The 21,668-nt window shown below is 51.8% G+C and overlaps 1 protein-coding gene across 2 annotated transcripts; it reads left to right on the plus strand.

Moving 5' to 3' along the window:
- The first annotated feature begins 572 nt into the window (after positions 1-572).
- supt16h (SPT16 homolog, facilitates chromatin remodeling subunit) lies at positions 573-21,316 on the plus strand. 2 transcript variants are annotated; one of them, XR_009928247.1, is made up of 25 exons: positions 573-973; positions 2,070-2,162; positions 2,502-2,672; positions 2,943-3,095; positions 3,412-3,558; positions 3,954-4,105; positions 4,355-4,527; positions 4,946-5,036; positions 5,162-5,235; positions 5,319-5,431; positions 5,846-5,911; positions 5,989-6,087; positions 6,203-6,318; positions 6,452-6,605; positions 6,812-6,939; positions 7,156-7,418; positions 7,632-7,750; positions 7,988-8,226; positions 9,384-9,459; positions 13,197-13,366; positions 13,547-13,676; positions 13,871-13,997; positions 14,124-14,198; positions 14,670-15,339; positions 21,252-21,316. XR_009928247.1 is itself a non-coding variant. In XM_062449098.1 (24 exons), the coding sequence occupies exons 1-24, from the start codon at positions 908-910 to the stop codon at positions 14,774-14,776; spliced, it is 3,102 nt and encodes a 1,033-aa protein (XP_062305082.1). In that variant the 5' UTR covers positions 573-907; the 3' UTR covers positions 14,777-15,375. The 2 variants fall into 2 exon arrangements, 1 of the variants encoding a protein (XP_062305082.1); XM_062449098.1 differs by lacking the exon at positions 21,252-21,316 and having other exon boundaries at positions 14,670-15,375.
- The last annotated feature ends 352 nt before the right edge of the window (positions 21,317-21,668 follow it).

Genomic DNA, 21,668 nt, shown 5'->3' on the forward strand with positions numbered 1-21,668 from the left:
AATTTCGGATTCACGGGTATAATTGTTTGACATATTGTGATTGAATTTGTTCGTCTCGTTTTACTTTTTAGTGAGTTTTCAGAATCACTCCTCAAACGTCAGTGACATTTCCGCGCGCTTTTGCGAAGTTGAATCTGTGACGTGATTAACCAGAATTCTGTGGCGGGAAATAAGCGCATGGTCTTCGAGGTTCAGCCAGACTGGGTCTTTGTGGGGAGGCGCTGTGGAGCAATGTGCAACATTATAGCACAGAATGGAAAACAAAAGACACGTAAAACGTTTTTACAAACAATTAATAGCCAACTCATGTATTATATGCATGATAAAATGAAGCCTACATTGTTTTATTGAATCATTAAGTAGAGACAATTGTACACATTTTCCAAAGGACCGTTACCTAAAATGATGATACAAAATTGTATCATCAAATTTGTGTCTGTTATACAACCAGAAAATGCATAAATTGCCCTCGCTTGGGTGGGAACTGTCCTATATATGCTCACTGCTACCATGTAAACGAGACGACCACGAGAAGGGGAGGGAGAGGAAGAGGAAGAGAGAGGGAAGGAGGGGGAGAAGAAGAAAAGGCATTAATTTTATGGAGATTGGTGCGTGGCAGTGAATAGGGAAACAAAAACAGTATATAATGCATAACCAATGATGTTTTTTCGAGGTTTTAAACTAGTCATCGATTGTAATCTTATATATGTTATTTCATAAATATATAAAATAACGATTTTTAATTGCATTACACGGATTGTCGCGTCTTTGGTAAAATAATAACCAGCGTACAAACGAGGCTGTCTATTGATAGAGGGGTTTCGAGGCGTGGAAAGAGAGTGAGTTGACACTCATCCGGCCTACTGAGAAGCCGGGAGCTGGAGTTTGAAAGACCAGAGGATTCGCTATGGCGGTAAACTTGGACAAGGACGCGTTTTACCGCCGAATCAAGCGCTTATACGGCAACTGGAAGGTAAATAATAAAACGAAAAATATATAATTTTGGGAACAAACATGATGGAAATTGTCTACAGATTATCCCAAGGATGCTGGCTGCAAGCCGCGTTTTGGTTAGTCGTGGTGTTGACTTTGTTTTCGGCATGACTGGAGAGAGTCCTGGTGCTCGAGCCTATTCAGCACCAATAATAAGCGGAAGAAGGCCTCTAATGTGCTGTTCTCAGTATTTTGATCCGATGCTTATAACAGAATTGCAGATGTACATTTTAGAGTTTCTCATTTTACCTAGAAAGGTACTCATGTATTGTATTAATTTGATCCAAGTCCGGTTGTTCCTCTCTTGCAAACTATCCAAATATAGATCAGCATCCAGCTAACTAGCTAGCTTACATTCGTTAGCAAGCAAGTAGCATTATATTTCATTTGGCACATCCACGTTATGAAGCTAGCCAGCAACGAGCGTAGTAGCATCAATAGCAATAATGGATAGGTATGTAACCCATGTTCCCTCACAATGTAGGATCCATTTAACTAGTTAGCAGCCATCATTTGACAGTTTCATCAACGTTTTTTATAGCTAGATATCAAAATTCAATGCAACACGTACAGGTGTGCTAATTGTCAAGTTTTCAATATCACAGCATCTCTACGCGTTCCGGTTAGCCTGCTAGCCGCGTGTAGCTAATTGCTAAGCTAGCCAACCAGTTTTGGTCTATCTGAAAGTTGCTAGCTGGACACAGGCATGTTTCAGTGAACCATTTTCATTCATGATGCTCTATTCATGCAGCGATTCATTTTTGTTAGTAGGCTCCGTATTTCCAGTGCCACACTCATGGGGGCTATTACTTACGTTTATGTAACTCCCTGATAGGTAGGTCATGTTTAATCATAGAGCTAGCTAGCAACTTATAATAGTTTTTTCAATAAAGGAAGCTAGCCATCTTACCCCGATGCTTATAGTTATCTGAACAGACGGTTATCAGAATTTAGACTAACAGTCAAAGCATCTAGTGCAGACAGAGGGCCGGTTCAACTACACTCAAATGTATCTGTTATTATTGTGAGAATGTATCACCAACAACTTTTATTTTGGGCGTTTTATTCAATTCAAGAAAGCCGAGGATGAGTTCGGCAAAGTGGATGCCATGGTGGTCTCGGTTGGGGTGGACGAGGAGATTGTGTACGCCAAGTCCACTGCTCTCCAGGTAAGCGACTCGCTACACAAGATTTAGATGCTTGCAGGAAAATTATTATAAATCACTACCAAAGCAGCCAGCAAATAATACCCATTAAACGATAATCTACCTGCAGGAACTGTGGCCCTTAGGTTTGACCAGTAATTACAGTATCAAGGATTTCACTAGAATAAAAATAAGTTGAAAAAATTGTTATATTAATATTTAACATTATAGTATAATAATAATATAATATTAATAATAAATATAAATAAATAATAATAATAATTTTGGCCTAGTCTGTACACATGGCGTAACTATGTAGAATGAACACCAGTATTAAGCTCCATGTTGTCCTCTTGACCCCAGACCTGGTTGTTTGGTTACGAGTTGACCGACACCATCATGGTCTTCTGCGAGACCAAGATCATCTTCCTGGCCAGCAAGAAGAAGGTGGAGTTCCTGAAACAGGTGGCCGTCACCAAGGGCAACGAGAACGCCAACGGGGTTCCACCAATCACACTGCTCGTCAGGGAAAAGGTCAGGGTCCTATTGGGCGGGCTGCTTGTTACTTCCTGGATCCCGCATTGTCTTTACCCCACTAAGAAATGGTATCGAATGTCTTGTCATTCTACCTCTTCCTCAGAGCTACCTTCATGCCTTTTCTAGACTGCATGAACACACACACACACACAATACACATACATACACACACGTATAAATGCTGTCACACACATGCTTTCATGAAACATCAGCTTTTATTAGTTTGTTGGCTATAACCTTTCCCTGTATCTCTCTCTCTCCTCCCAGAACGAGAGTAACAAGGGCAACTTTGAGAAGATGATGGAGGCCATCAGGGGAAGTAAGGAGGGCAAGACTGTCGGGGTGTTCAGCAAAGACAAGTTCCCTGGAGAGTACATGAAGAGCTGGAACGACATGATCACAGCCGAGGGCCTGGAGAAGGTGAGGAGGAGGAGGGGGGAGGAGGAGGTGAGAGGAGGAGGAGGAGAGAGGAGGAGGAGGAGGAGGAGGTGAGAGGAGGAGGAGGTGAGAGGTGGGGAGAGGAGGAGGAGGAGGAGGGGAGGGGAGAGGAGGAGGAGGAGGAGGAGGGGAGAGGAGGGGAGGGGAGAGGAGGAGGAGGAGGAGGAGGAGGGGAGGGGGGAGAGGGGGGAGGGGAGGGGAGACGAGACAGGCGGTGAGGGACATGCTCTGTGTGTGTCTGCATGTGGTTTTGGTTGTTCAACCCTCTCTCTGTCCCCCCCTCTCCCCCTCCCCCCAGGTGGACATCAGTGCGGTGGTGGCCTACACCATGGCTGTGAAGGAGGACGGGGAGCTGGCTCTGATGAAGAAGGCTGCGGCCGTCACCAGCGAGGTCTATTCCAAGTTCTTCAAGGAGAGGGTCATGGAGATCGTCGATGCAGATGAGGTCAGAGGGCAGGGGTCACGCATGTACACTCTGAACTCAGAATCAGGAGAAGAAGACTCATTAGCTGTGTGTGTTAAGATTGGATTAGATATTCTAATTGTCTGTTATTTACAAAAAATGAAAAGACATTTCACATGCACATAAACGTATTATGCACATACACAAATACATTTACACCATTTAGAGAGAGTGCATGGGAAAAAAAGTGTCTTAAAACCGACAGCCCCTTTGTGAAAGGGCACAATGTCACGCTTGGGCTCATGATGTTGTTGTGTCGTTACACTGTCTCAGTGTTGGTACGCAGTTTGTTACCCATCATTTTAACCTCCTTCACCCTCTCCCTCTCTCCCCCTCCACACACACACACACACACACACTCTTCACCCCGCCTGCAGAAGGTGCGCCACAGTAAGCTGGCGGAGTCGGTGGAGAAGGCCATCGAGGAGAAGAAGTTCCTGGGCGGGGCCGACCCGTCCACGGTGGAGATGTGCTACCCGCCCATCATCCAGAGCGGCGGCAACTACAGCCTCAAGTTCAGCGTCGTCAGGTAACCGCCGGCAACCGCGACGGTCTCCACGTCGAGCGGAGGGTTGTGGAATTATGGGGTGGGGGAGAGACTAGGACGGGACCTTTTTCACGCGTGTGTGTGTGTGTGCGCGTCAAAATTCTAAAAGTCGGGTCAAATCAAACCTGCTTTATGTTCTCGGTGACGCTTCATTCATCAACTTCCAAACCTCGCCCCCCCCCCCCCCCCCCCCGACACCCAAACCCTTCACCCCCTGTTCTCCTCCCACAGCGACAAGAACCACATGCACTTCGGCGCCATCACGTGCGCCATGGGGATCCGCTACAAGTCGTACTGCTCCAACCTGGTGCGCACCCTGATGGTGGACCCCACCCAGGAGATGCAGGACCACTACGCCTTCCTGCTGCTGGTGGAGGAGGAGCTGCTGAAGGAGCTCAAGCACGGTGGGTGGGTGTGTGCGTGTGGGACCGGAGGGGAGGGTAGGTCGGTGTGTGTGTGGGACCGGAGGGTCGGTGTGTGTGTGTGTGTGGGACCGGAGGGTCGGTGTGTGTGTGTGTGTGGGACCGGAGGGTCGGTGTGTGTGTGTGGGACCGGAGGGGAGGGTAGGTCGGTGTGTGTGTGGGACCGGAGGGTCGGTGTGTGTGTGTGGGACCGGAGGGTCGGTGTGTGTGTGTGGGACCGGAGGGTCGGTGTGTGTGTGTGGGACCGGAGGGTAGGGTAGGGTAGGTCGGTGTGTGTGTGTGTGTAAGACTTAAGCCAGTGTGTGTGTGTGGGACTGTAGGGTCGGTGTGTGTGTGACCGGAGGGTAGGTCGGTGTGTGTGTGTGTGTGTGTAAGAATAAGCCTGTGTGTTGTCCTACAGGGGTGAAGATCTGCGATGCTTACACCAGTGTTGTGGACTACGTGAAGAAGGAGAAACCAGAGCTGGTGGCCAAACTCACCAAGAACCTCGGGTGAGGAACGCTGGGGTGCTCTCTCTCTCTCTCACACACACACACACACACACACACTCCTGGGCATCTTCTCTCACACACACACACACACACGTCTTCATATTGTGTGTGTGGTTCCTTTCCAGGTTTGCCATGGGTATTGAATTCCGTGAAGGTTCCCTGGTCTTGAACAGTAAAAACCAGTACAAACTGAAGAAGGGTGAGGAAACCCACACACACACACACAGCATTGTCTTGATGATTACGAGTTGGATGTTCATCCGTGTAATTTGTGTGTATCAGGCATGGTGTTGAGCATCAGTTTGGGTTTTGCTGACCTGATGAACAAGGAGGGGAAGAAGGAGGAGCAGAAGAAATATGCCCTGTTCATAGGAGACAGCGTGCAGATCAACGAGGTAGGACACGCCCCCTCCACACATGCTCTGCCACTAACACACACACACACTCTACACACACACACTGCCACTAATGCACACTCTCCACACTCGCTTTGCCAGTAACACACACACACACACTCTCTACACACACGCTCTGCCACTAACACACACACACGCTCTGCCACTAACACACACACACACACTCTCTACACACACACACACACACACACACACTCTCTACACACACACTCTCTACACACACACACACGCTCTGTCACTAACACACACACACTCTCTCCACACACACGCTCTGTCACTAACACACACTTCAGATAAATGAGGTAGGCACCTTCTACAGCTACAGGGTTAGATGATGCCTCATTACAGGGTCTGTTTCCATGCTAAAGTGTGTGTGTGTGTGTGTGTGTGTAGGACGATCCCGCCACAGTACTCACACCCGTGAAGAAGAAGATAAAGAACGTGGGGATCTTCCTCAAGGTGAGAGACCCCGCCCCCCGCCTTGTCACCTGTTGCCGGGCAGAACGAGGGCCTGACCTGTGCTCGTTGCTTTGCAGAACGATGATGAGGAGGACGAGGAGGAAGATGCAGACGACGCAGAGGAGCTGCTGGGGAAGGGAGCGCGAGGAGCTGCCCTGCTGGCAGACAGGACCAGGGTGAGTGTGTGTGTGTGTGTGTGTGTGTGTGTGTGTGTGTGAGCGTGTGTCTTGGTTGTCTCATCATTTCTGAGCCCGGCCCGCATGTGTAAGCTCTCGTCGTCTGATTGGTCAGAACGAGATGACGGCGGAGGAGAAGAGGCGGGCCCACCAGAAGGAGTTGGCCAATCAGGTGAACGAGGAGGCCAAGCGACGCCTGACGGAGCAGAAGGGAGAGCAGCAGATCCAGAAGTGAGTGATGGAGGAGGAGGGCTGATATTAAGTCAGGAAATATTAATCCCATATAATTAGGTGAAGGGAAGGAAAAAAAAGCATTCTCTCCATCACCAACGTAGGAATATCTCTCCCTCCCTCTGTCCCCCAGGGCCAGGAAATCCAACATCTCCTACAAGAACGTGGCTCAGATGCCTCGAGAGAAGGACATCAGAGACATGAAGATCTACATCGACAAGAAGTACGAGACGGTGGTCATGCCCGTGTTCGGCATCGCCACACCCTTCCACATCGCCACCATCAAGGTATGGCTCTACCAGGGGCGGGCGGCTCGCTCTCTTCTCCTCTCCTCGCTCTCTCGCCGTCTTTCGCTCTCTCTCATCCCCCTCCCTCTCTCCCCCCCCCCCCTCTCTGTCTCTATCTCTCTCATATCCCTCTCTCATCCCCTTTCTCTCTCCTCTCATCCCCTCTCTCTTTCTCTCTCTCTCTCTCTCGCTCTCGCTCTCTGCAGAACATCAGCTCGTCTGTGGAGGGAGACTACACCTACCTGAGGATAAACTTCTTCGTCCCCGGCTCGTCCCTCGGCCGCCACGAGGGCAACATCTTCCCCAACCCGGACGCCACCTTCGTCAAGGAGATGTGAGCGGAGACACGCCTCCTCATATCTGTCTCTTTTTAAAATCCTCAGCCTCATCTGCCCGCCGTGTGTCTCAACATCCGCCCTCTCCTTTCTCCCAATGCACCTTCCTTTCTTCCCCACTCCCTCTCTCTCTCTCCTCTGTTCTCCTACCTCCTTTCTCCTCCATATTTCTGTCTCTCCCTCCGTCCTCTCTCTCCTCCTCCTCCCTCCGTCAGCACGTACCGGGCGTCCAACCTCAAGGCGCCGGGCGACCCCATCGTGCCCTCCACCAACCTCCAGAACGCCTTCCGCATCATCAAGGAGGTGCAGAAGCGCTACAAGATGCGCGAGGCGGAGGAGAAGGAGAAGGAGGGCATCGTCAAGCAGGACTCGCTGGTCATCAACCTGAACCGCAGCAACCCTAAGCTCAAAGACCTCTACATCAGACCCAACATCGCCCAGAAGAGGATGCAGGGCTCTCTGGAGGCCCATACTAATGGTGAGGGAGGGAGGGGGAGGGAGGGGGAGGGAGGGAGGGGGGGGTGTGTCCTTAGGCAGGCAGGGAGGAAGGAGCAGGATGGAGGGAGAACAGAGGGAGGAGATGAAACAGGAAAGGAAGGATGGAGATCCAGAGAAAGTGTGGGTGTGCGTCATGTGTAACCGTGTGTGTGTGTGTGTCATGTGTAACCGTGTGTGTGTGTCCCGCCTCCAGGTTTCCGCTTCACGTCGGTGCGGGGAGACAAGGTGGACATCCTCTACAACAACATCAAACACTCCATCTTCCAGCCCTGCGACGGAGAAATGATCATCGTGCTGCACTTCCACCTCAAGGTGTGTGTGTGTGTGTGTGTGTGTGTGTGCGCCATCTGTTACAACAGGACCCCGGTTACCCAGACCCACTTCTTAATCCTCCACTAGAATGTTCCACCACACCAGTTGGCGCTCGAACAACATGGTCATCTAACGCCGTGACCACGTGCAAAAACAAAACGGTATAACAACATCTCGCTCCCACATGACCTATTGCAACACTAACGTGACCCACCCCCCCCCCCCCCCCTCCTCCAGAACGCCATCATGTTCGGTAAGAAGCGCCACACGGACGTGCAGTTCTACACGGAGGTGGGCGAGATCACCACGGACCTGGGCAAGCACCAGCACATGCACGACCGCGACGACCTGTACGCAGAGCAGATGGAGCGAGAGATGAGGCACAAGCTCAAGTCGGCCTTCAAGAACTTCATCGAGAAGGTGGAGACGCTAACCCGGGAGGAGCTGGAGTTCGAGGTCCCCTTCAGAGACCTGGGGTGAGGAGGGAGGGGGAGGAGGGGGGAGAGGTCCCCTTCAGAGACCTGGGGTGAGGAGGGAGGGGGGGGGGAGAGGTCCCCTTCAGAGACCTGGGGTGAGGAGGGAGGGGGGGGGGAGAGGTCCCCTTCAGAGACCTGGGGTGAGGAGGGAGGGGGAGGGGGAGAGAGGTCCCCTTCAGAGACCTGGGGTGAGGAGGGAGGGGGGGGGAGAGAGGTCCCCTTCAGAGACCTGGGGTGAGGAGGGAGGGGGGAGAGAGGTCCCCTTCAGAGACCTGGGGTGAGGAGGGAGGGGGGGGGAGAGGTCCCCTTCAGAGACCTGGGGTGAGGAGGGAGGGGGAGGGGGAGAGAGGTCCCCTTCAGAGACCTGGGGTGAGGAGGGAGGGGGAGGGGGAGAGAGGTCCCCTTCAGAGACCTGGGGTGAGGAGGGAGGGGGGGGGAGAGAGGTCCCCTTCAGAGACCTGGGGTGAGGAGGGAGGGGGGGGGGGAGAGGTCCCCTTCCGAGACCTGGGGTGAGGAGGGAGGGGGGGGGAGAGAGGTCCCCTTCAGAGACCTGGGGTGAGGAGGGAGGGGGGGGGGAGAGGTCCCCTTCAGAGACCTGGGGTGAGGAGGGAGGGGGAGGGGGAGAGAGGTCCCCTTCAGAGACCTGGGGTGAGGAGGGAGGGGGAGGGGGAGAGAGGTCCCCTTCAGAGACCTGGGGTGAGGAGGGAGGGGGAGGGGGAGAGAGGTCCCCTTCAGAGACCTGGGGTGAGGAGGGAGGGGGAGGGGGAGAGAGGTCCCCTTCAGAGACCTGGGGTGAGGAGGGAGGGGGAGGAGGGGGGAGAGGTCCCCTTCAGAGACCTGGGGTGAGGAGGGAGGGGGAGGGGGAGAGAGGTCCCCTTCAGAGACCTGGGGTGAGGAGGGAGGGGGAGGAGGGGGGAGAGGTCCCCTTCAGAGACCTGGGGTGAGGAGGGAGGGGGAGGAGGGGGGAGAGGTCCCCTTCAGAGACCTGGGGTGAGGAGGGAGGGGGAGGAGGGGGAGGAGGGGGGAGAGGTCCCCTTCAGAGACCTGGGGGGGGGGGGAGGAGGGGCTGGGGCTGAGAAGGGGAGGGAGGGTTGTGGTGGCTATGGTTACAGTGCATGGGTAGTAACAGAGTAAATGAAAGTTACGTGTGTGTCCAGGTTCCAGGGCGCCCCCTACAGGAGCACCTGCCTCTTACAGCCCACGTCCAGCTCCCTGGTCAACACCACCGAGTGGGTGAGTGTCCCTGTAACTAACCGCCCCCACTGTGTCCATCATCCCCTCTGACCGCCCCCACTGTGTCCATCATCCCCTCTGACCGCCCCCACTGTGTCCATCATCCCCTCTGACCGCCTCCACTGTGTCCATCATCCCCTCTGACCGCCTCCACTGTGTCCATCATCCCCTCTGACCGCCCCCACTGTGTCCAGCATCCCCTCTGACCGCCCCCACTGTGTCCATCATCCCCTCTGACCGCCTCCACTGTGTCCAGCATCCCCTCTGACCGCCCCCACTGTGTCCAGCATCCCCTCTGACCGCCTCCACTGTGTCCATCATCCCCTCTGACCGCCCCCACTGTGTCCAGCATCCCCTCTGACCGCCTCCACTGTGTCCATCATCCCCTCTGACCGCCTCCACTGTGTCCATCATCCCCTCTGACCGCCCCCACTGTGTCCATCATCCCCTCTGACCGCCTCCACTGTGTCCATCATCCCCTCTGACCGCCCCCACTGTGTCCATCATCCCCTCTGACCGCCTCCACTGTGTCCATCATCCCCTCTGACCGCCCCCACTGTGTCCAGCATCCCCTCTGACCGCCCCCACTGTGTCCATCATCCCCTCTGACCGCCCCCACTGTGTCCATCATCCCCTCTGACCGCCTCCACTGTGTCCAGCATCCCCTCTGACCGCCCCCACTGTGTCCATCATCCCCTCTGACCGCCTCCACTGTGTCCATCATCCCCTCTGACCGCCCCCACTGTGTCCATCATCCCCTCTGACCGCCTCCACTGTGTCCATCATCCCCTCTGACCGCCCCCACTGTGTCCATCATCCCCTCTGACCGCCCCCACTGTGTCCATCATCCCCTCTGACCGCCACCACTGTGTCCATCATCCCCTCTGACCGCCCCCACTGTGTCCAGCATCCCCTCTGACCGCCTCCACTGTGTCCAGCATCCCCTCTGACCGCCCCCACTGTGTCCATCATCCCCTCTGACCGCCCCCACTGTGTCCATCATCCCCTCTGACCGCCCCCACTGTGTCCATCATCCCCTCTGACCGCCCCCACTGTGTCCATCATCCCCTCTGACCGCCTCCACTGTGTCCATCATCCCCTCTGACCGCCTCCACTGTGTCCATCATCCCCTCTGACCGCCCCCACTGTGTCCATCATCCCCTCTGACCGCCCCCACTGTGTCCATCATCCCCTCTGACCGCCCCCACTGTGTCCATCATCCCCTCTGACCGCCCCCACTGTGTCCAGCATCCCCTCTGACCGCCTCCAGTCGCCCCCACTGTGTCCAGCATCCCCTCTGACCGCCCCCAGTCGCCCCCACTGTGTCCAGCATCCCCTCTGACCGCCCCCAGTCGCCCCCACTGTGTCCAGCATCCCCTCTGACCGCCCCCACTGTGTCCAGCATCCCCTCTGACCGCCCCCACTGTGTCCATCATCCCCTCTGACCGCCCCCACTGTGTCCATCATCCCCTCTGACCGCCCCCACTGTGTCCAGCATCCCCTCTGACCGCCCCCACTGTGTCCATCATCCCCTCTGACCGCCCCCACTGTGTCCAGCATGCCCTCTGACCGCCCCCACTGTGTCCATCATCCCCTCCAGTCGCCCCCACTGTGTCCAGCATGCCCTCTGACCGCCCCCACTGTGTCCATCATCCCCTCCAGTCGCCCCCACTGTGTCCATCATCCCCTCTGACCGCCTCCACTGTGTCCATCATCCCCTCTGACCGCCCCCACTGTGTCCATCATCCCCTCTGACCGCCCCCACTGTGTCCATCATCCCCTCTGACCGCCCCCACTGTGTCCATCATCCCCTCTGACCGCCCCCACTGTGTCCATCATCCCCTCTGACCGCCCCCACTGTGTCCATCATCCCCTCTGACCGCCCCCACTGTGTCCAGCATCCCCTCTGACCGCCTCCAGTCGCCCCCACTGTGTCCAGCATCCCCTCTGACCGCCCCCAGTCGCCCCCACTGTGTCCAGCATCCCCTCTGACCGCCCCCACTGTGTCCAGCATCCCCTCTGACCGCCTCCACTGTGTCCATCATCCCCTCTGACCGCCCCCACTGTGTCCAGCATCCCCTCTGACCGCCTCCACTGTGTCCATCATCCCCTCTGACCGCCTCCACTGTGTCCATCATCCCCTCTGACCGCCCCCACTGTGTCCATCATCCCCTCTGACCGCCCCCACTGTGTCCAGCATCCCCTCTGACCGCCCCCACTGTGTCCATCATCCCCTCTGACCGCCCCCACTGTGTCCATCATCCCCTCTGACCGCCTCCACTGTGTCCAGCATCCCCTCTGACCGCCCCCACTGTGTCCAGCATCCCCTCTGACCGCCCCCACTGTGTCCATCATCCCCTCTGACCGCCCCCACTGTGTCCATCATCCCCTCTGACCGCCTCCACTGTGTCCAGCATCCCCTCTGACCGCCCCCACTGTGTCCATCATCCCCTCTGACCGCCTCCACTGTGTCCATCATCCCCTCTGACCGCCCCCACTGTGTCCATCATCCCCTCTGACCGCCTCCACTGTGTCCATCATCCCCTCTGACCGCCCCCACTGTGTCCATCATCCCCTCTGACCGCCCCCACTGTGTCCATCATCCCCTCTGACCGCCACCACTGTGTCCATCATCCCCTCTGACCGCCCCCACTGTGTCCATCATCCCCTCTGACCGCCACCACTGTGTCCATCATCCCCTCTGACCGCCCCCACTGTGTCCAGCATCCCCTCTGACCGCCTCCACTGTGTCCATCATCCCCTCTGACCGCCCCCACTGTGTCCAGCATCCCCTCTGACCGCCCCCACTGTGTCCATCATCCCCTCTGACCGCCCCCACTGTGTCCATCATCCCCTCTGACCGCCCCCACTGTGTCCATCATCCCCTCTGACCGCCTCCACTGTGTCCATCATCCCCTCTGACCGCCTCCACTGTGTCCATCATCCCCTCTGACCGCCCCCACTGTGTCCATCATCCCCTCTGACCGCCCCCACTGTGTCCATCATCCCCTCTGACCGCCCCCACTGTGTCCATCATCCCCTCTGACCGCCCCCACTGTGTCCATCATCCCCTCTGACCGCCCCCACTGTGTCCATCATCCCCTCTGACCGCCCCCACTGTGTCCAGCATCCCCTCTGACCGCCTCCAGTCGCCCCCACTGTGTCCAGCATCCCCTCTGACCGCCCCCAGTCGCCCCCACTGTGTCCAGCATCCCCTCTGACCGCCCCCACTGTGTCCATCATCCCCTCTGACCGCCCCCACTGTGTCCATCATCCCCTCTGACCGCCCCCACTGTGTCCAGCATCCCCTCTGACCGCCCCCACTGTGTCCATCATCCCCTCTGACCGCCCCCACTGTGTCCAGCATGCCCTCTGACCGCCCCCACTGTGTCCATCATCCCCTCCAGTCGCCCCCACTGTGTCCAGCATGCCCTCTGACCGCCCCCACTGTGTCCATCATCCCCTCCAGTCGCCCCCACTGTGTCCATCATCCCCTCTGACCGCCCCCACTGTGTCCATCATCCCCTCTGACCGCCTCCAGTCGCCCCCACTGTGTCCATCATCCCCTCTGACCGCCCCCACTGTGTCCATCATCCCCTCCAGTCGCCCCCACTGTGTCCATCATCCATCAGCTTGTGACTCTGATCAGCGTGTGTTTGAGCAGTGATGCTGTCAGTGTGGGGCTGTGCGCTCAGCCAGTGTGGGGCTGTGTGCTCACAGTCTGTCCTCCTCCTCAGCCTCCCTTCGTGGTGACCCTGGATGAGGTGGAGCTGGTGCACTTTGAGCGAGTCCAGTTCCACCTGAAGAACTTTGACGTGGTCATCGTTTACAAGGACTACAGCAAGAAGGTGACCATGATCAACGCCGTGCCCGTCAACTCCCTGGACCCCATCAAGGAGTGGCTCAAGTACGGAACCTTCACACCCCTCCACCCTCCTCCCCTCCACCCTCCACTCCACCCTCCTCCCCTCCCTCCACCCCTCCCTCCCCTCCCTCCACCCTCCTCCCCCTCCACATCACCAACATTTCACACACACACACACACACACACACAAGCGATAACCGTGCTCTCTCTGCCTCCCCCCAGCTCGTGTGACATAAAGTACACGGAGGGCGTTCAGTCGCTGAACTGGACCAAGATCATGAAGACTATCGTGGACGACCCTGAGGGATTCTTCGAGCAGGGCGGTTGGTCCTTCCTGGACCCGGAGGGCGAGGTGAGGGTCTGGGGGCCAGACGGCTCCTCTCTCTCTGGTGCCTCTGCCAAAACAAGCAGCCCCTCTAACTAGCTGATAGCTGTTGTTGATGATCTCTCTCCTCCATCCTCCTCTCTCATCTCTCCCCTCCTCCTGCTGATGATCTTCATTCTCTCTCTCTCTCTCCTTGTCTCTCTCTCCCTCCCCTCCGTCAGGGGAGCGGGGTGGAGGAGGATTCGGAGTCAGAGATGGAGGACGAGACGTTCAACCCCTCCGGGGACGAGGAAGAGGAAGAGGAGGAGGACAGCGATGAAGATTACGATTCGGAGACGGAGGATTCAAGTGAGGACCGGGGGACCTCTGTGCATTCTATACACACACACACACACACACACACACACACACACACACACACACACACACACAGTTTGAAAGGGCCCCTTGTGATGTTGTGTGTGTCTCTCTCAGACTACAGTGAGTCTCTGGGCAGTGAGGAGGAGAGTGGAAAGGACTGGGACGAGCTGGAGGAAGAGGCCAGGAAAGGTAAGATCACAACAACAGCCCCTGACGCCACCAGCAGACTGTTAGCACTGCTACTGTTAGCACTGCTACTGTTAGCACTGCTACTGTTAGCACTGCTACTGTTAGCATTGCTACTGTTAGTACTACTGCTAAGACTGCTATCTGTACTGATACTACAGTTCATATTCGTGCTACTAATTCTGCTCCTCGGACTGCTGGTGCCACTTCTACTGTTTCTGCTGCTCCGGAGGCTGGTTTAACTGCTGCTCCGGAGGCTGGTTTAACTGCTGCTCCGGAGGCTGGTTTAACTGCTGCTCCGGAGGCTGGTTTAACTGCTGCTCCGGAGGCTGGTTTAACTGCTGCTCCGGAGGCTGGTTTAACTGCTGCTCCGGAGGCTGGTTTAACTGCTGCTCCGGAGGCTGGTTTAACTGCTGCTCCGGAGGCTGGTTTAACTTTTTCCCGTGTGGCTGTCTCCCGTGTGTCTGTCTCCAGCTGACAAGGAGAGCCAGTACGAGGACACGGAGGAGACCACAAACAGGAAGAGGAAGGGCCGCTCGACAGTCCCGCCCCCCAGCAGCAAGAAGAAGCGACGACACTGAACGCCCGTCGCCCCAGACGCTCTTTTTTTTTTTGTTTTTCTTCCCCCCTCCTCACCCCAGACAGACACGCGCGCACACACACACACAGCCAAACTAGCGTTGATTCAACCTCGATCTCTCCCTCCATCTTTCTCTCACTCATCTTTTGTATTATACACACAAACACACACACACACACACACACACTGTGTGTATATCGAGCTAGAACCCCCTTGCTTTCGTGTCGCGTCACCATGGTTACATTGAACCAGACAACAGAGACAAACTTTTTTTTCCTTCATTCCCCCCCCCCCCCCAACACCACACCTCCATCAGGGTGTCAGGTTTGTGTGTGTGTGTGTGTGTGTGTGTTTGTATATATATGTGTATGTGGGTGGATTATAGGTTTTTATTGCAAACATTTGTTTCAGTTGGAATTGTTTCTAAGAACCGATAGTTAAGATGAGAGATCTTGCCAAGCCTTTTATAACATTTTGTGGAACTTCCCCCCCCCCCTCCCCTCCCTGCCCCGCCTCATTCTCTCCTTGCTCTCTCCTTTTTTCATAGTTTTTCTAAATTAAGAGGTGGACTTGTTAAATCTTTGGAACAGAAAACAGAATTTAAAAAAAAATTGGTTTCAGATTCTTTTCTTTTTTTATCACTAGATTTTCTCACACACACACACACACACACACACACTCCATCCCACCTTTCCTACACCCCCCACCCCCTCTCTGTTTGTTCACCCTGATTAGGTAGATTGTTGTATTGTTAATTACAAAAAATCCTGATGTTTTTTGTTTTTGTAATAAAATTAAAAGGAACTGTATATTGTTTCGGTGTGGTCACTCTGGTTTGATCCTAGAATGCATATGAGCTGCTGTCACAGTGCAGGAGAGACTCCCCTTTCCTCTCGCTACCACCCCCCCATGCCAATGACTCATGTCAGTTTGTGTCCATATCTTTCCTTTTCTTTAGCTGAGAGGTGATCCAAAGAAACGTGGGAAGGTAAATTTGCCGGCTTTTTCTGCGTCTCAACGGTGTGAGCCGTGACCGCAGCTTTCTGCCCTCCAAGTTACCGAGCATGTCACGTAACTGAACTATGAATAAGCTACAAAACCTGACCTAAAAAACGGAAGTTAAACTGTTCAACGGTTTAACACCAAATTTCAGTGCGACAAAGTTTTCGCGCTTTGCTCATGCTTTCAGGAACTCATTTCACATGTATATAGTATACTGAGAAGCAAGCATGGAAATATGTCGAAATATTTCTATGTAATCGACTAAGATAGATATACAGTTTCTATGTATGGTCACAAAATATCTATATTTGCCTCAAGGTTCACAGTTTGTGTTAACAGTTGTCCTGCAGTAGAGGTTTGTCTACTGCATCTTTTTATTATTTTATTAAATGACATCTGCATTATCCCCCCCCCCTTACCCCAGACAAACACGTTCCTCTACCTCCCCCCCTCTGCCTCCTTCCTCCCCTTCTCCCCTCCCCCTCCTCTGCCCTCCCCCCTCTGCCTCCCTCCTCTCTGGTCTGATCAGATCCTTCCAGATCGTCGAGGTCCTTCTCACCCTGAAGACTCTTCACTGCAGGTCTACTCAGGTAAGTCAACAGCAGTCATGCAATGTTCTCTTTCAGATGTATTTTCATATCATTTAGCATGGCAATAAGAGCGCTACAGGTCATATAAACAATTAAATATAAAACAATAAAATATAAAATAATATATTATAAGTTAACCGTTACCAACTTTTTTTTTGCTGTAGATAAAACATTAATTCATAATTTTTACAAAGTAGCTCACCGCCGTCCACAAGTTAGAAAACGATAACTATTAATCCTCACATGGGAAATTAAAGTGTCTACACAAGTCTAAGTCATGTTATAGATTTATGCCTAACAAAGTCCTTGACATATAAAATCAGATAATAACTTATTATTTGTAATTCTAGTGAGCAGGTTTTTTTCATGACTTTTCTGTCATAGATAAATTCTGAAATGGCTTTTTGTGTTTGTTTCTTACCACTGGTCCCTTTGTTAGAAAATGAAACTACAGTGACACTCAAACACCAGAACTACACCTCAAATCTGCAAAACCATACGCACATTTTTGGCCTTTGACTCAGTTTTCAATTTCATAAAACGCTTTTTGCAAAACACAACACACAATTCTCCGCGTAACACACTAAATTCTAACAGGAAGCGGCTTGATTTTCCTTTCTCAAACACAGGGACTCAGAGGGTTACACGCAGCCTAACTCCTCACATGTGCAAACACTCAACTTGCTTTACTCAAAACCAACCAATCATGGCTTTAGAATAGGCCTATACATAGTCTAATTTGAGTTGATTTACAGTAGTGGGTATAATTTGAACCTTTACTGTAGAAATGATAACAGGTATGTAACAATCTACTGTATTGTGTACAATCTAATGTACACATAATAGCTGTTTCAGCACAACAAAGGGTATACTATACACAACATATATTTTAGCACCCATGCATCCATTGCCTGCAGTCTGGTGTATCTATCATACTGTGCAACAGTACAGTGACTGTAAGAAGACATTCTGACAATATTGTAGAAAAGAGTATATATTACTGTATTCTTCAGTTCATGGCACACACACCATTCCGTAATCGCCTTTTTCAAAATTAGGTTTGGTTTCTGTCCTACTACACTCTTTCTTTCGTAATGTGTAATACTGTATTCACAACCACAAATGCTTATAGGAAAAAAATAAGTTGTTTTTGTGTTTACCATGAATTTTTCCTCATCTCTGCCATTTACTTTCAGTCTTGTACAGAAATGTACATAGGATCTCATGAAAGAAGAGCTTTAGGTTTTGAATAACTGTGTAAATTATATATACAAAAATGTAATATAATGGTAAAAGTGTTTGCAACGTAAGACAAATGCTTTTGAGACGTGTTTGTGATACTTTGAATGTAATGCTTCATTTTGCATTGTGTGCGCAATTCTTGGATTTGTGTGTTACGTAATACAATTATACACCACATTTCTTGTTTCAGTTTAACCTAATTCCCACATTTACTTCGAGTTTAATATTTTTTCGTTAGATCATTCATTCATTTATTCATACAGTAGGCTAGGCTGGTGTTGTAGGGAAGAACTAGCCAGTGAACTAGCAAAATAAATGGAAAATGTACAGTATATATGTAGGCCAAAAAATATCTTCCCCTATGTGCAAGATCAGCAGCCGCCACTGGTGTGAATCAACTCAAGCAGTTTTCCAGTTGTGGGGACTGAGGTTAGAGCTCTGCCTCAGACAACAACATCCTTTTCTCCTCACAGCCTGATACAGCATGTGTGGTTTCGGTTGGCACTGGTTTGACTGTCATTTATACAAAGAAAGCCCTTCTTTAACCCTTGTGTTATCTTCGGGTCATTCTGACCCATCAGTCATTGTGACCCACCGTCGTATTGCGACAGATTTACTGCATACAAAGACAAAGTGAAGCATTTTCTTTTAACAGCTAGGCTGTCTCAGACCCCCCACATTGCAAAGGTTAAAAGAAAATTATTTTAATTTGTTTTTGTATTGGGTAAAATTGGGTAAACACAACGATGGTTCATTATGAACCTTTGGGTCATGTGACCCAAAGGCAGCACAAGGGTTAAAGATAGATGCTGTGATTTCTAAATGCTTTATTGCTACAATAAATGTTTTGATCTGAAATGGAAAAAAGAGTTATCAGAGTGGGAAGTAAAATCTAAAGTCTAAATAGTTCAGAAGCCTAGATGGTTCTGTAGATGTACAATGTTGCGTGTAGAGTTATAGTTTATGATGTGTGCTAAAACAAATCCAAAACCATTTATTTTGTGTCTGTTTTGTTTCAGTCACGAAGCATCATGAATGTGGATTATGATGAGATGTATCCTACATCCTCCTTTTATATAGAGAGGGGCATCGTCATATTCCTGAGCTTGGGCCTGGTCGCAGGTGTAGCTGCTCTGGTGTGGGCCATCAGATCTCTACTGAGGAAGAGAAATGAGAGACCATACAGTGCCAGCATCTTCCTCATCTCCCTCCTCCTGTGTGACGTCATTCAACTGATCTCATCTTTTCTCGGTCTATGCAATCAAGAGGCAATACGGGATGGTCCATGGCGTATCATACCGTGTCTGTGGTGCATGTCATTATGCTGCGGTCTGTTTTTCCACCAGATGGTGGCGCTAGAGTGGATCCTGTCTTTCACACGTCCGTTGTGCTTCTCTCGTCTTCGCTCCAAATGCTGCTCCTTCCCCATCTCTCTCTCCGTCTGTCTTTTCTTCTCAGTTCTAGTCATTAGCATGATCATTAATGATCTCACTTATCATTTATTTGTCATTGGCTTTCTAGCTGCATGCCTTGTAGCTGTAGGCATTAGCATCACAACATGGATCCTGTGTGCATTAAAACCACCTTTCTCAGATTATTTGAAAGTACTTTCAGTTTCAACTTTCACTCTGGTGGTTCTTTACGGACCATTTGTTATTGTTTTGATCATGCTTTGGGTCAATGTTTCAGAATATGCTTTGTACGTGACTGTCAGTCTGACCTACCTGAGACTGATCTCTGATCCCGTCCTTTGTGTCCTGGTTAAAAACCCTAACCCTAACTAAGCAGATCTGGTGGAAATAAAATATATATTTAGTGACAAACAGCTTGTGCATTTGTAGACTCTCCCAGGAACCATTTTTGCTTTAAAGGAGCTTTAAAAGTTTAGCTTTTTTATTTTTTTATATCGAAATCGATTTGTGTCTTGTGGGTTGATTGTTCTTGTATGTCATGGATGTTAAGTTCAATTTGAAACAACATCCTCAACTCTAGAACTAAATCACTTAATATGGACCAATCGAATTGGTGAACAAAAAAGAATACCTTTGTGTGAATATATATTTTTTTATCCTGATGTTTTTTGTTTGTTATAAAATTAAAAGGAAGAGTAGGCCCTACTGTATATTGTGTTGGTGTGGTCATTCTGGTTTCATCTTGCAAGTGTCAAATACAAACACCCTTTAAAAACAACTTGCCAAGTCATTTTCACACATGCATAAACACACACACACTGGATGCATGTGCCCACTCACACACAACACAAACTCACACATAACATACACACACACACACACACGGCTCAATAGCACCTGGATATGTGGTGACACAGAGAGAAGTCCCACTCATCCCACCTACAGTACCTGCCCTCCTGCACCTGCAATTTCTTACATTTAGTCATCTAGCAGACGCTCTTATCCAGAGCGACTTACAGTAAGTACAGGGACATTCCCCCCGTGGCAAGTAGGGTGATGTGCCTTGCCCAACGACACAACGTCATTTTGCACGGCCAGGAAACGAACCGGCAACCTTCTGATTGGTAGTCCGATTCCCTAACCGCTCAGCCATCTGATCCTTATTTCACTGTCTGCACTGGACTAACGTGTCCTCTGTGTGCGAGTCCTTTTGCTGCACACTGGTAGTCACCAGCCAGCTCCTGTCTCCTGTGTCAAGGTACTGCATCACTGGTCGTCACAACAACATCAAACACTCCATCTTCCAGCCCTGCGACGGAGAGATGATCATCGTGCTGCACTTCCACCTCAAGGTGTGTGCGTGTGACAGCTCGTGCCATCTGTTACAACAGAACCCCGTTTACGACAACATAGCACTCCTACATGACCTATTGCAACATTAGCATGCCCCCCCCCTCCCCTGGGGTGAGGAGGGAGGGGGGGAGGAGAGGTCCCCTTCAGAGACCTGGGGTGAGGAGGGAGGGGGGGGGGGAGAGGTCCCCTTCAGAGACCTGGGGTGAGGAGGGAGGGGGGGAGGGGAGAGGTCCCCTTCAGAGACCTGGGGTGAGGAGGGAGGGGGGGGGGGAGAGGTCCCCTTCAGAGACCTGGGGTGAGGAGGGAGGGGGGGGGGGGAGAGGTCCCCTTCAGAGACCTGGGGTGAGGAGGGAGGGGGGGGGGGAGAGGTCCCCTTCAGAGACCTGGGGTGAGGAGGGAGGGGGGGGGGGCTAAGGGAGTAGCAGGGACGGCTTCTAAGTGTCTAGGAGAGCCAGTACGAGGACACGGAGGAGACCACAAACAGGAAGAGGAAGGGCCGCTCGACAGCCCCGCCCCCCAGCAGCAAGAAGAAGCGACGACACTGAACGCCCGTCGCCCCAGACGCTCTTTTTTTTTGTTTTTCTTCCCCCCTCCTCACCCCAGACAGACACGCACACACACACACACACACACACAGCCAAACTAGCGTTGATTCAACCTCGATCTCTCCCTCCATCTTTCTCTCATCTTTTTGTATTATACACACAAACACACAGACACACAGTGTGTGTATATCGAGCTAGAACCCCCTTGCTTTCGTGTCGCGTCACCATGGTAACATTGAACCAGACAACAGGAACAGAAACCAGACAAACTTTTTATCCCTTCTTTATTCCCCCACAAAACCACTTTTTTCATAGTTTTTCTAAATTAAGAGGTGGACTTGTTAAATCTTTGGAACAGAAAACTGAATAAAAAAATATTGGTTTCAGATTATTTTCTTTTTTTATCACTAGGTTTTCTCACACACACACACACACACACTCTGGCTTGATCCTAGAATGCATATGAGCTGCTGTATTCAGTCACAGGGCAAGGGACGCCCCTCCTCTCCCTCCCTATCCCCCCCCCCCCCATGCCACCGACTCATGTTAGGTGTACGTTTGACAAAGACCGTGACGTAAATAAACCGTTATTTTCATGACCAATCAGAAATGGGACATTTGAAGTTGTTGACTGCTGTCTCCTAGTTATGGGTCATGTTGAGGTGGTATATGCAGCTGAGCAGAGTTTTTAGGTTGTGGATTTGAGGTTAATGCAAACTAGAGCTCTACCTTAGGCAACACCATCCCCC

This window comes from Osmerus eperlanus, chromosome 23 (assembly GCF_963692335.1).
Source record: "Osmerus eperlanus chromosome 23, fOsmEpe2.1, whole genome shotgun sequence".
NCBI classification, from domain to species: domain Eukaryota; kingdom Metazoa; phylum Chordata; class Actinopteri; order Osmeriformes; family Osmeridae; genus Osmerus; species Osmerus eperlanus.

Coding starts and splice junctions, on each gene's coding strand:
- supt16h (XM_062449098.1), top strand. CDS start 908: ATGGCGGTAAACTTGGACAAGGACGCGTTTTACCGCCGAATCAAGCGC. Junction 3,096..3,411: donor CAGCCGAGGGCCTGGAGAAG/GTGAGGAGGAGG, acceptor CCCTCCCCCCAG/GTGGACATCAGTGCGGTGGT. Junction 4,528..4,945: donor GCTGAAGGAGCTCAAGCACG/GTGGGTGGGTGT, acceptor GTTGTCCTACAG/GGGTGAAGATCTGCGATGCT.